This window comes from Lepisosteus platostomus, chromosome 9 (assembly GCF_059453375.1).
Source record: "Lepisosteus platostomus isolate fLepPlt1 chromosome 9, fLepPlt1.hap1, whole genome shotgun sequence".
Classification (NCBI taxonomy): Eukaryota; Metazoa; Chordata; class Actinopteri; order Semionotiformes; family Lepisosteidae; genus Lepisosteus; species Lepisosteus platostomus.
In genome coordinates, this window is record NC_142619.1 from 5,099,770 (window position 1) to 5,114,687 (window position 14,918).

A 14,918-nucleotide genomic window follows, 5' to 3' on the forward strand; every position below is an offset into this window, starting at 1 on the left:
AATTATTTATTATTTTTAATGACCACAGAAAGTCAGGACCTCGGTTTTACGTCTCATCCGAAGGATGACGCCTTTTTACAGTATAGTGTCCCTGTCACTATACTGGGGCATTAGGACCCACATGGACTGCAGGGTGAGCACCCCCTGCTGGCCCCTCTTATACCTTTTCTCCCATCCAGGTACTGGCCAGGCTCACACTTGCTGTGCTCCAGCGGGGCTGCCAGTGGTGAGCTGCAGGGTGATATGGCTCCTGGCTCATAATACAATTTCAAAACTACTGCTGCGGCCTCTTACCGGCGTACTGGCCTTGCCAGTCAGAATGACTCTTGCCTTCGACTTGTTCATGTTGAAGTTCTTCAGGTAGGCCTCGTAGATCTGCTTGGCGAGGGTCTTCTGGTCGGCCAGCTGGGCGTTCTCCGTCTCCCGTTCCCCCGTCAGAATCTCCGCCTTGAGCTTCATCTTCTCGGACTGCGGCATCCTCCCAAACCGGATGGCTGCAGGGAACACAACAACGGAACAACGGGCTCAGACCGGAGTTGCCCTGGGCAACGGGCCTTTCTCCGGATGAGAATGAAAAAGAACGCAGCCAATGTTGGTTACCTCTACAGTGTCTAAGGCTTAAGAGCAGCACTCACTGGTGACACCCAGTGCTCGGATGCATCCAATGATTATAAGCAATTTCTTACACACAGTGAGACAGCCAGGGTGGTACAATGGTATTACCAGGTGTATACAGATCATATAACTGGTGTATTAAACTAGTAAGGCCTCATTTAGAATACGTTGTACAATTCTAGTCACCACATTACGGAAAAGAGATTATTGCTCTGTAATCACTCCAGAAAAGAGCAAAACAGATGCATTTCAGATATTATGCAAATTGCTTTTGCTAAAATCCTGAAGATATTGCTGAAAGAACTGAGACCTTCTGAGGGAAGAGGAGTATCCAAAGTTCTCAAAGAGCTTGGCAAGCCCGGCAGAATGAATAGTGACACACAAGCCAGAGGACTCATGTGGAAACTTTGTGGAAGTGCATTTAAAACTGAGCAAAGGTTGCGTTTCTTTACCACAAGAGAGGTGGGAGTGTGGAACACGCTACCCCAGCCATGTTATTGAACTACGTCCTGAGGTTTTTTCATGAAATGTCTGGATACGATCCTTGGGTCAATTCATTACTTATGGAAACCCACAAGAATAATAAGAAAAATAAACTTCTCAGCACCGTATAGTTGCTGAACAGGTCAGAGGAAACCTACGATACTATTCGTGCTTTATGCAAACAAATTTTGCAAATTTCTTAACAAAAGGTTATGGGAAAACTTGGTATGTACCAAGCGGTCAAGTCTGACTGTGAAAATAATCAGATTTTCTGGCAGCACCATAAAAACAGTGTTTAGCATTGCTACTTCGCAGGTTTGTGGCACTGGGTTCAATTCCAGACCTGCAGGTTCTGTCTGTGTGGAGTTTGCATGTTCTCCCCATGTTTGCGTGGGTTTTCTCCAGGTGCTCCAGTTTCTCCCCCGCAGTCCAAAAACCTACTGGTAGGTTAATCGTCTTCTGAGAAAATTGGCCATGGTGTGAGTTTGTGTGTGTGTGCTGTGATGGACTGGCGTCCCATCCAGGGTGTACCCTGCCTTATGCCTGTTATTCCTCTGCCACCCCGGATAGGATTAAATTAGAACATGGAAGGGTGAACAATCAGATTTTCAAATCTGTCTTTATTAACAAAGTCATCTTCTCAGTACTAGCACAGAAAACAACAGGTGTTCTGCTTGCTTTTTTGCAAAACCAAGTGGCAAAAAACACTAACAGAAATATTCTAACTAAATATTCTAAATGTTCATCTGGGTAATTGGCTCTTCCATCACTGGGGTAAATAATCAGATTTTAAATAGGTACAATATCTTATAGTTTGGGGCTGCTTGATTTTCCCAATTTTATTTTTCTTGGTGCTCCTCATAAAAACAAATTTAAACTGTTTCTTCTGTAAAAAAAATGTCCTGACAGAGCCTGCAGGCGGTTCACTGCCTTCTTAAACTCATAGTAGAAACAATGAGTAGTTGTTATTCTGGACTTTCATGGCCCCAAGGTGTATGCAGTCAAAATATGGCAGAACAACCTGATCAGTCAAGACGTGCAAATATACAGTACAATACTCCAGTGTTGAGATGTTGATTAAGATAGGCTAGCATAAACACAGAACAGTGACATTTTAAAATCAACCTCAGACTGGTTTCAGACAAGTTCAGCAGGGATTCCTCACTTAATGAATTAAGATGAACTAAAAATAGAAAAGGTCAGTCAAACAGTTTTTCTTGGGCTTCTCTTATCTACACAATGGACGCAAGGGGACAGTTAAAGGACAAGTTGAAGAAAGAGGTTTCACACAATGTCCGTTTGCACAAAGCAGTTTACATATTGGATTCAATAAACGCCATAATTTATCATTATTTATCCCTTCAAATAGAGCTCTAACACAAAACATGCTAGTATGCAATCATCACACCCACCGTTAGATTGAACCATCGGATATAATCTCTCATAATAATAAAATCCACTAATAGAAAAACAAAAACAATTGCCACACAAACAAAACGTCTACCTTGTTGGACTAAAACTCACGAAACAAATTGCTTCCAGTTTGAATGGAGTTACTGCCCTATATCCGTCTGAATATACAACTCAGAGAGACAAATTCTGCATTTTTAGAGATCACCGTCCATCTATTTTCTAGCCACTTAATCCAGTACAGGGTTACTGGGGAGCCAGAGCCTATCCCAGCAAGCAACGGGCACAAGGCAGGGATAGACTTTGGACAGGCTGCCAGTCCATCACAGGGCAGACACACACACTCACACCTGGGCTAATTTTCCCAGAAGCCATTTAACCTCTCAGCATGTCTTTGGACTGTGGGAGGGAACCGGAGCGCCCTGAGGAAACCCACACGAACTAGGGAAGAACATGCAGACTCCACACAGACAGCACTTCAGGTCTGGAATTGAACCCGGGGCCCCCAGCGCTGCAAGGAAGCAATGCTGACCCCTGCAGCACTGTGCCGCCTCACATTGCATTCATCAAAGTTAAATTTGCACCCCAGGTGGGGGGTCATTTCAGTTTTGCTGAAACCAGTGAAACTGGAACAATCAGCAGAGCAAGTTGGAACCATCCTCCTTTCTATCTGAGGGCATTTGAGCCGCACTGTTGAACTCCTGCCTGTCGCTCGAAGGCGCGATGTTATCGAGATTTTTTTTCTTTTCTTTCGCTGCTTTGTTTTCTTCGGAAAAGTAGCAAGAGCCTCCAGGCCAGGCGATCGGAGAAAATTAGAATTTGGTTTCATAATGGATTACTGACAGCGGTAGCCATTACTTCACAACAATTGGCAATTTTGAAAGTACAAAAACAAAAAACAAAAGTGGGGGCAAAGTTTAGACCTATGGGGTATTAAAGGTCCCATGACGCACAGGGGGCCAGGCATTCGGTTTTTGCAGAGCGGAACGGGCAGGAAGGAAATCTTTGCTCTGGAAGCTCTGGAACTCTCTCCCCGAGGATATCAGAGAGTCACCTTCTCTAAACTCCTTCAAATCCAGACTCAAAACCTTCTTCTTTAGAAGAACCTTTACTTAACTGGTTCCATTCTTCACCCCTCTGCTTTTCCTAGTACCACCATCCACGGTCTCCTCTATATATTGTAATTGTGTTTTATCTTGTGTATTCTTTTTATTTATGGTTGTCATCCTGTAAAGCGCTTTGAGAAGCCACCTTTAAAGGCGCTATATAAAATAAAGTTTCTTCTTATTATTATAACTTTTTCCCTGAGCATTCACTCATGCTGAACCAATCTTTGAAAAACACAAGGGAGGAAAGAGTACTGCGGTGCATTATAATAGACAGGGCACAGCTCGTCCCATTGTAACGTTGTGACAGGGCACACCATGGAATTATTGCTCTAGTTTGGTTAGCCACCTGTCATTTTGATTTCAGGAACACGAGTGTTATAAATCAGCATGAACAGCATGACACTCTGGTGCCAAGAACTGTTTGGTTATTTATCCTGTTGATATTTCTTCTCCCATCATCTGAGTCTTAATAGCTACTCATCATTCCGAACGTTTTATGCTCATTTATTTATTACCTTTACTAAATATTACTGCATTCCTTTGCCCATCCCAAAAATAAGGGTTTAAATAAAGCTGTTAGAGACAATACATACACTATATCACAGGGCTTTAACTAGGAGCCTTTGGATAAGAAGAACCTATTGGTCTCTTTTCATTTGACTGCTTTACATTGAGCTGAGACAGAAGCTATCGGATATGTTTACTAACTCCTTGTTTGGGATATTTGTTTTCCGATTGCGTGTATGGTGGGCAGCATCAGAAGGGCTGGAACTGAAATTATTCATTTTACAGTTTCGACAATTGTGCTTGATAAGTGCTTCAGTATTTAAAAGCCCTCACTCCTTTCAGTACAGGTTCCATATCTAGACACAAAAAAAGAACTAAACCAAAACCTGAATGAAAGAGAAGTATTTGGTCTTGACTCTTTTTCGGTGCTTACACTTAAAATGTTCAACTTTCCAAACTGCTTCACAATTTCACTGGCCTTTTCGGCAGTCTTTAAAGGCAATGCCATTTATGCCATTTAATAAATTTGTAGATATTTATATAAGTAATTCTGTTAGGATATTTATGAGAGTTCAAGCATGAATAGGTAAAGACTCTTCTGCGTTCTGCTGTCCTGTATGCTAAAACAACCATCTGGCAAAATGTCCAGAGTCCATGCAACAGACTATGAATGTGCTTTAAGGGGAATGTACCACTGGTGTTCATTTTTAAACTCTACTTTCCTTTTTCAAGAGATTTAAACACTCTTGTACAATCACACAACTACACAAAAGGGCCCCCAACATGCTTAGTTTTCTGGTTCACCGAGGTCTCATGAATACTTCAGATGAGAGCAATTGCTTTGCTCTTTTTAAACAGCTGTGTTCTTGCCATTTTACCAGCATAGTTTACCCAGGTTTCTGGGTTTATAGAAATCTGGTGTGAAACAGAAAGGCAATGCAATCAAAACAACAAATAATAATTAATAATTGCTTACACTTATATAGCGCTTTTCTGGACACTTCACTGAAAGCTCTTTACAGGTAATGGGGACTCCCACTACCACCACCAATGTGCAGCAGCCGCCATAGCGACAGCAGCCATAGTGCACCAGAACGCTCACCACACATCAGCTATCAGTGAAGCCAGTTCATAGATGAGGATTATTAGGAAGCCATGATTGGTAAGGGCCAATGGGAAATTTGGCAAGGACACCAGGGTTACACCCCTACTCTTTTCGAGAAACGCCCTGGGATTTTTAATGACCACAGAGAGTCAGGACCTCGGTTTTACATCTCATCCGAAGGACAGCGCCTGTTTACGGATAGTGCCCCCGTCACTACACTGGGACATTAGGACCCACGTGGACCGCAGGGTGAGCGCCCCCTGCTGGCCCAACTAACACCACTTCCAGCAGCCACCTTAGTTTTCCCAGGAGGTCTCCCATCCAGGTACTGACCAGGCTCACACCTGCTTAGCTTCAGTAGGTTGCCAGTTGTGAGTTGCAGGGTGATATGGCTGCTGGCTATGGCTAGCTAAATAACCAGTTCTGTTTTAATAACACAACTCCATCAAGAGAGAAAGAGTCAGATAATGTATTCCAGTCTAGGGTATACCATAAAATCACAGCTCTGATCTTTGATTTTGTGAGGGCTTTCTACAAGGCTGGTGATCTAAATTTCCTTGACACCTTGTGCTCCTTTCTTTTAAGAGAAATGCTTAATTTCAAGTGGCTGAAACTTTTGAGCATCTTCATGAGGAAATGCATTAGGTCTGCCTTACTTCCTGATTTTATGAGATCGTGCTGAAGCTCTGCTGTGTAATCATCATGTCTGACCACAGCACCCTGGACAACCCACCCTGTTCTTTTCTAAGGACTACAAAGTTCGTGCTCACTTTAATTTACGATTGCAGCAACTCCAACAGAGACAAAAGTGGAGAACATAAGCACTATCGATAAGCTTCTGGTGTCATGTTTTGACACCTCACAAACAGAAGGAGAAAGCAAATAATATATTGGGAAAAGTTCGAATGTAGTGCATGAAAACATCACGTTGTTCGAAACATTTATTACGAACCCTTCTGGTTTGGCTTCCTGTCATAGACTTTCGCTCTTTCAGACTTCACAAAGCACTTAATTGGAATGGAGTGAATATTTTTAAATGATTAAAACAACAGCAAAAAACGGATAAAGTAAATTAAAAAAGAATATGAAATTCAATATGAATAAGAAAATGAGAAGGACTGAATATTTGTAAGAATGTGGAATGATAGTCTCTTATCTAGAATATCTGATTCTGCCAGCAGAGGGCGTGTGAACCCCAAGCCTGCAAACCTCCCGACGTCAACGCTTCACTTTCATAATTTGCACAAGACGCCAGAGCATTTGAACGACATCTTCATTCAGGGCGTACTATTGCTTTTTGAAAGCCGTATCGGTTGGACAGTGCTGCAGGAGCTGCTGCTGCAGTGCTCATAAACGCGGAGGGCGAGGAAAAAGAGCCCGGGAGAGGGGTCTTTGAGTTCGTCTGCCGTTTGTAAGATGACCTTCGCGCCTGTGCTCTTGTCACCTGATTGAAAAGCGCCGTAGCCTTCTCCCTGTGACCTCACAGCGTGCGCTCCTGCTATATAAATACAGCACATGATAAATACAGCACATCACATGGCCACCGGCCTAAGACCCTAGGTATTTCAGTGACTGTTTCAACAACAGATCTCCAGGCACCTCACTCTCCTATATCACCTTTACAAACAGCGCACACAGGCCTGCTAACCATTGTGCTAACCGTGCTCCCAGCACTTAGTATGCAAAGCACAAGTAAGTGACAGACTTGCTATTCTAAAAGGCCACGCAATTTGCATACTTTGTGAGAAATCAAAGGTGGGATGTCATACTGTAGTACCAAGTACTGTAAGTGCCAGTTTAAGCAATGTGAACTACAATAATAATAATAAACTTTATTTTATATAGCGCCTTTAAAGATGGCTTCTCAAAGCGCTTTACAGAATGACAACAACAATAAATAAGAAGAATACACAAGATAAAACACAATTACAATATACAGAGGAGACCGTGGATGGTGGTACTAAGAAAAGCAAAGGGGTGAAGAATGGAACCAGTTCAGTAAAGGCTCTTCTAAAGAAGAGGGTTTTGAGTCTGGATTTGAAGGAGTTTAGAGAAGGAAGAGTTTAGTGCGGAACTCATCTCACTGCCCGTTCTGAGACACACAGAGGTGAAACAAGTGCAATACAAAATCAAAACCTGGGCTCATGGTAAATACTTTCCTTTTTGATTGATGAGTTCCGCACTGCACTTTAAAAGGGAACTGCAATGCTATTTCGATAGTTCGGGGTTAGAAAGCATCAGCATTTCAGACCACAATAAAAGTAAAATCTACACAGTAACTTGTAAAACCTCCAATTTACATCCCAAAAAATACTAAATTTCCAGGTATGCACAGCTCCATATTCTGCGATTCAGAGTGAGCCAACAAAACTTCTAGTGATGTGAAGCGGCCTTATTATATTGTAAAGAAGCAGGCTTGTGAATACATCTTTTTTAATCCAATAGAAGTATTGCTCTCAATTGTGAGGCGGTTTTGTCGGCAAATACTACTTACTTGCTAACTCTGCATGCAGACCATGTTGGAACATTCCTGCGGTGAAATGTCTGCTGCACAACCTGTACTTATTCACTCGTCCATCACAGTACATCAGTCAGTACAGGGACTAGTGAGCAGGAAGGGCAGCTTCAGATCACAATTCTCGCAAACTCTCCCTCTCGACTGTGGCGAGACCAGGGGTTTGCGACAAACTGGAGACCATACGTTACTTCCACAAAGTTCACGATTTTGTGCTTAGTTAGGAATTTGTAAATTTTAATTGTCAATTGTCAATTTTTTTTAACTGGAGATTTAATAACCAGACAGAGAAACTGGGACAGCTGTTCCCCTTGAACGTTTACGTCCCCGGTGTCTTCCCGATCCCCAGCGACAGCAATCCCAGAACGTGCATCCGGTCTTACCGTTGTGAGACATTCCCACGAACAGGCACTTCTGGAATCGGCAGTATTGGCACTTGTTGCGGTTCTTCTTCTGGATTTTACAGTTCCGTTCACATTTGTCATATTCCAGTTTCAGACGGATCGTCCTTCGGAAGAAGCCCTGAAAAAAAAACGAAACTATGGTAAAAAAAAAATCTAATCTCATACCAAAAAGGAAAACTTGTGCTTGGGGGCAATTTAAGTTCCTTCAGTCACAGGTTTCAGTCTCAACCCAGGCCGAATAATGGCATACTGAATACACAATTCTGATTATTGTATGGGATCTCACAGTATAAGCGTCTTACTACAAAGTAATAATTATAATAATAATTGCTTACACTTATATAGCGCTTTTCTGGACACTCCACTCAAAGCGCTTTACAGGTAATGGGGACTCTCCTCCACCACCAATGTGTAGCCCCACTTGGATGATGTGACGGCAGCCATAGTGCGACTTAGCATACACCAGCTATCAGTGGGGAGGAGAGCAGAGTAATGAAGCCAATTCATAGATGGGGATTATGTGGAGGCCATGATTGGTAAGTGCCAATGGGAAATTTGGCCAGGACACCGCTACTCTTTTCGAGAAACACCCTGGGGTTTTTAATGACCACAGACAGTCAGGACCTCAGTTTTACGTCTCATCCGAAGGACGACACCTGTTTACACTATAGTGTCCCGATCACTATACTGGAGCATTAGGACCCACACAAACCGCAGGGTGAGTGCCCCCTGCTGGCCCCACTAACACCTCTTCCAGCAGCAACCTCAGTTTTTCCCAGGAGGTCTCCCATCCGGGTACTGACCAGGCTCACCCCTGCTGAGCTTCAGTGGGGCTGCCAGTTGTGAGTTGCAGCGTGACTGCACTCTATGGCTGCTGCTTAAGTAAAATTGGCTTCACATTTCTATTGCCAGCTGACACCTCTATTATGTGCTACATCTGGAGGGGCCATTCCAGCTGTAATTGACTATGAAATTCAAAACTAGCTCTTAATGAAATACAATGAAGCTGTAAAAAAAACAAAATATGCTTATTTTTCTAATTTTGCGCAGGAAAATACGAATGATCCCAAAATCTTTTACCAATTGATGTTATTAAATCCTTCACACACACCTGAAACTGATGCTTTGAGCTCACTAAAAGTGAAGGATTCCTTACTTATTTTCAAAACAAAATAGTCACTATTAAGGTTAAGATTTCGATAAAAGATTCTGATTTAAGTGTGCCATTAATTATGCCAGTTGAATAAGAAAAAAATTTGCTGTTTTGTAGTTAATTTAATTTTAATTGTAGGGCACATTTTGTTATGTTATTTCATCATTAAAAGCACTCTAAAATACTTCACTATTAATGTTAAAAACACCTTAAGTCTTTAAATCCAGAGGATGCTTTATTTCTTTTTTTAAAAATAAAAACAAGGTCAATTTTAAACTTCAAACGAGGCCTAACATTTAGACCAGGCCAAGTTTTTGCTGTCTGCCAGGTTTAGGATATTTTTAAAAAATGGGTTTACAATTCCAATTATTCCAGGTTTTTATAAATATCCATGTGTATATACTGCTGCTTTCCTTGCAGGTTGGAACGAGAGACAATCTCTAAACAAGTCAAGAACCGAACTCACAAAGTCATGAAAGTACAAGGAAGATTCCAACAGATGTAAGGATCACTGCTCCAGACATTTGACTTTTGTCAGCAGAATATTTGTTGCAAGACTTTTGGCTATTGTAGAAATAATAAAAATGAATGCTGTGTATTATACAGTAGCTTTGTAGTGGATTTACTGTCAGTCTGTGTTAACACCATTGTAAGTCGCACTTGTAATTCACCCAAATTGCTTGCAAAGCTAGAATTTTATTTTAGGTCTCAATTTTCAGCTCTTTATATTATTACTTTTTAAAGGCATTGCTTAAAACAACTGAAATAGCAACAGTCAACCTATGCCAGCTATAGATGGGGGGGGGGGGGAACGAAATAAAGATTGCTTCAGAACACATCCAGCATTATCATCCAGAAATGTTTCCATTATTACGAAACAGATTAGTGCAAGTAAAGCTGCTAAATCGAGCTGTCTTATTGTTGCCATGTGCTTACAACAGCGGCTCAAAGCTGATTTACAGTTCTGGTCTCAGTGTGAAGCACCGAGTTGAAATAAGGACACACAGATTCCAGAGGGGAGCTCATTCACAGCGAGTAGCTATTGGCTCTGGGCTGTCTGACAGGTCGGAGTGGTGGCAGCAGAGCCTTTGTGAATGAGTCCATGTGCCTGCAGCAGTGAGCGTGACCACAGAGCTCGTGAAACCAGGCAAGACCAACCCCAGGTCACCGGCATGGTCATCAAAAGCAATTTTCTTGCTCCATAGGGACAGACTGTGGTGTTTTGTTTTAAAAGCAGCAGGGGACAGGTCACCAGTTTTTGAGAAAATCCATCTCCTAGACTTTTCAAAACAGGACAGATCACCCCTGTATGTGTATATATACAGCATTATGGTTATCATGAAGGTGCAGTCTTACTAATTTAAGTCATAGGGATGCCCTGTTGCTGTCACTATGCAGGAGAAAACAATGTCTTTGGGTGACATAGGTGCAGCTTAACCTTCTGAAAGACAAACCAGGCTCATACCTAATTTATTTCATCTGCTCTTTAAGAAAAGAGGTACTGTAGCACTCATCTTTAACAGAAAGCAAAATAATGGATTGGTCTCCCCAGTTTGAAGTTAAAGACTTATACTTCCAACAGGTACTGTACCAAATAAGATAGAACAGGGTCTACCAGACTGCCTAACAAATGATCTTTTGTTTTTTTTGTATTTTATGTAATTAATTAATTATCCGAGGCTACCTCAAAGTGTGGCTGTATTATGAGCATACAATAGTATAAAAGAAATACAAAATTGTACAAGAGCAAGTAAGAGATAAACAGTAATAAAGTCCACACATTGAAGTAGAAATATTCACACTGTGCAGAAATATAGAACAGAAATGCTGGTACTGCTATTGCACACGTTCAGGGTACAGAGTGTTCAGTGTAGTTGTGCACACCGGTGCCCTCACTCACCTTGCAGCCTTCGCAGGCATGAACTCCGTAATGATATCCAGAGGCCCGATCTCCACACACCCGGCACTCCAGGTTGAGGGCGGAGGAGGAGAGCTCGTCCTGGCCCGCCACAGCCCCGAAAACCCCCGAGGAGGGGCTGGAGGCGGGTGTCAGCACATCTGAAAAGCAACGGTGAGAAACTTTGGCCGCCCAGCGCTTTTCATCTCGAGCCAGACAACGACACCACCGCCATTGGTCAGTTGACCTCCAAAGACGGCTCCAATTCCCAGACGGGCCATCAAAAACCTCATTTTCAGGAGAGATTCCTACAGCACGCCTTACTGCTCAGAAGCGGTAACTGCACACTTTTCTGATTTAACCCCAGAGTACAAGCTGAGACCTGTTAGCCCAGATTAAAAATGAAAAAGTCTGGATTTCTTCATTTGGTCATCCACAAATGTTATTATCCAAGGGTAACCATTATGACAGGCTAATGACTGGCTGGGCCACTATCGACCCTCAAGGCTTTCAGGAAAAGTCTCATAATTCTCCCACTGAATGTCAGCTCTCCTGTCGATACTATGGAGGGAGGCGCAGTGTCACAAATGGCAAGTTGTTCTGACAGATGACACGTAGGGGAGAAGGTACAGACTTTCCTCCTTCATATGAATAGCTATAAAGCAGGATTGATCAAATTGGGGGTAAAAAAAGAGAGAGACAAATACATGTGCTCCACAAATGTAAGGATCAAAACAATGTGGAGCTTATTGTGGAGCCACAAAGTGCAGAACTACAACCTGGATTGGATGCCATACATATTGCAGGGCATACATATACACGCACGGAGATGCATACAGTCAATTCAGGGATAGCAATTACTGTATGCCCCAGTCCAGAATCCAGTCAAACTGAGACCCAACAGCTGTTTATCTCTGGTGTCTCACACCACACCGCTGATCATATTTTGTCTACTTCAAGCTTTGACACAGCAGAAGAAATGAAAATGTCATATTGTTCAATGATATTCTCATAGGGGAGCACAGTGGCACAGTGGTTAACACTGCTGCCCTGCAGAGCTGGGGCTCTGCGCTTGATTCCAGAACTGGAGTGCTATCTGGGTGGAGTTTGCATGTTCTCCCCGAGTTTTTCTGGGTCTCCTCTGGGTGCTCTCACAGTCCAAAGAAATGCTGGTAGGCTATATGTCTTCTGGCAAAAACTGGTGTTAGTGTGTGTGTGTTTGCATCAGTGTGTGCCCTGTGACGGACTGGTGTCCTGTCTAAGTTGTACCCTGCCTTGTGCCCACTGCTTGCCAAGATGGAATGGAAGAAGCACTTAGAAAATGGCTAGATGGATATTCTCAAAAGAGAAGTTAAATATTATGTGGGCAATGATCTTGTCTTCCATAATCAACCCAGACATGCAATCCTAACTTAACTACAAAAAAAACATATTATCTAGATGAGTCAAATGCTCTACCGTCATTAATAAGCTTTCCTGTGTTCAAAGGCCAATCATTACAGAGGAAAGGGTGCCAAAACACCCGTTTTTCAATGGCATTTTAAAACAATATTTTCTATGTGCAATAGATATGAAAAACTCCAAAGATTTCTCCCAATTTTAAAAGGTGAATTTATCCTGGCATTGTAATGGAGTAAAATCAAGTTTAAAAGTGAGCTAGCTTTATACTGTATATCACATTAGTTAAAGACTGTTTTAATGTACTAGCTGTATGAATTCAACAGCACAAAGCACAACACTGGTTTCACTAAAATTAAAAACACAGACTCCCAATAAAGAGAAAAAAGTGAAAGTTCAAAGTTCCACCTTCTTTGCTCATACTTAACTATATGTGACTCCTTCAAGGATTTTCAAAAGAGATCAAACTCCTTTACCAATCACATTCTACGTTTCACACTTATTCCATGCATTATAACATGTTTTTCCCTGCTCTGTCAGAAAGAAGAAGAATAAAATCCCAGAAACTAGCAAGACTTGTTAATTTTCTGGAATCAGGGTCACGCAATGATGTTTTGACTTTTCCAAGATAACCAGAAGATTTCTCCATAACATGCTGCAGTTACAACACATTCTTCCTTTTCTATATAGTATTTTACAGTTTTCAGATGTTCTGACTAAATCAAAAGTCTTTAACTACTGTGTCAGCACCAAGGGACCCACTGTATGGTGCAGGAAATATGTAAGTATACGTTTGTCATCATTGGCTAAGATTTTTTCAGGACATTTATGCTTCATTTTCCATGACTTTGTCCGGTCTGGATAAGATGTTAGCGATTTTGCAGTTTTTCCAGGACACGTGGGAGCCTTGAGTATTCCTGGATTAGACACGAACAAAAATAAAACTCAGCTGTCAGAAACGCCAGATCCTCAATTCCCACTTTTCCTCAGTGGGGAATTCAGAGGGTTGGAATGACTTGGTCACCAAAAATAACCCGGTGATTGTCATGAGTCATTGTCTTTGACACTTCACGAGATGAACCTTGGAAATGAACCTTCAGAACCAGAAAAAACTTTCTGCATCCTATTAAGCACATAGAAACTTTGAGATCAGGCAATGCTTGACCCATGAAATAGTTTGGCAGATGAGATAAGCAGCATCACTGCCTTCTTCTACAACCTTTTCCAGTGGCAATATTTTGAGCTGGTCTTTATGCGCTCAAAGTGTGCATGGACAGGACTGAAATTGTTTTTCCCCATGGAGCATTCTATGGCCTTAATTGGATTCCACATTGATCATGACTATCTTGCTGACTGTTTCTAGAACTGCAAATGAATTCCATCCAGCAGACATGATCTTTCATCACTCCCTGAAAAAGTCTCCTAGTCTGAAAAGGTAATGAGTGGACCTTCCTGACACTGATCCTGTGACAGAAAAGACGTCTTGATTTAAAATTGCAAGCCTGTTTCACACGGGGGGGGGGGGGAAACGTCCTCATTATAATTTTGAAGCCATCTCTGCAAGATCCTTTTAGAAACAACTTGATGGGACTGCCATTAAGCGACTAGAAGCCAAAAGAGCATGGCAGGTTTAAATGCCCCATAAATACCTCTGTTTTATTTTCTAATATGTGAGCATGTTGCTAATCACAAAGCGATAAAACCCGAACATGCTTGACTGTACAAATGAACGACGCTTCAGCAATTATCCAGTGATACGATGGAACTAGGGTCTTGTTTACCCACTCAGTTAAGGACTCTCGAGCAAAGAGACTGGAACATAAAAATAACTACACAAGACGGTAAATACGATAAAATAACAAACGCCGTCAACTTAACTGAAGACAAACACATCTTAAGGACTTTTGATAATGAGCTTTCGTCTTGGATACACAACTGATGCTGTGTGTGAATTTAAGGGAAAAAATTGGTTCATTTCAAGTCTTTGAGGAAAAAAAGGAAACGGTGTCGACTTTGTGCAGTACCTAGACCGGTGGAGCTCTCAGACCCCGAGCCGTTTCCTGAGGAGTGGCATTCCGGCACGCCGAAGGAGCTCAGGGCATCATCCTCGATGGACTGCGAGATGTCCTGGAGGTCCTCCACACCCTGCATGAAGTCGCTGCACAGAGGACTGCCCAGGACCGGCTCGCCCAGGGGGGAGGGGGGGCTGTATTGGCTCTGCATGTCTACCATGACGGCGGACCAGGCCTCCCGTGGGATCAGGCATCGGCCTGTGGAGAGAAAGCACCAACGTCAACTTCGCTGCTTTGCACAGGCACCCCA

At 42.4% G+C, this 14,918-nt stretch overlaps 1 protein-coding gene across 1 annotated transcript in view; it reads right to left on the minus strand.

Annotated features, from left to right (window-relative positions):
- The window catches only part of LOC148654437 (peroxisome proliferator-activated receptor alpha-like), a 60,844-nt gene that overhangs the window by 8,152 nt on the left and 37,774 nt on the right, over positions 1 to 14,918 (minus strand). Inside the window, exons 2-5 of the mRNA XM_088646647.1 lie at positions 14,621 to 14,866; positions 11,202 to 11,359; positions 8,128 to 8,266; positions 295 to 494 (exon numbers count right to left, since the gene is read on the minus strand). Coding sequence (XP_088502773.1) covers positions 295 to 494; positions 8,128 to 8,266; positions 11,202 to 11,359; positions 14,621 to 14,828 — 705 coding nt within the window. The 5' untranslated portion in view covers positions 14,829 to 14,866. The remainder of the gene's footprint in view (positions 1 to 294; positions 495 to 8,127; positions 8,267 to 11,201; positions 11,360 to 14,620; positions 14,867 to 14,918) is intronic.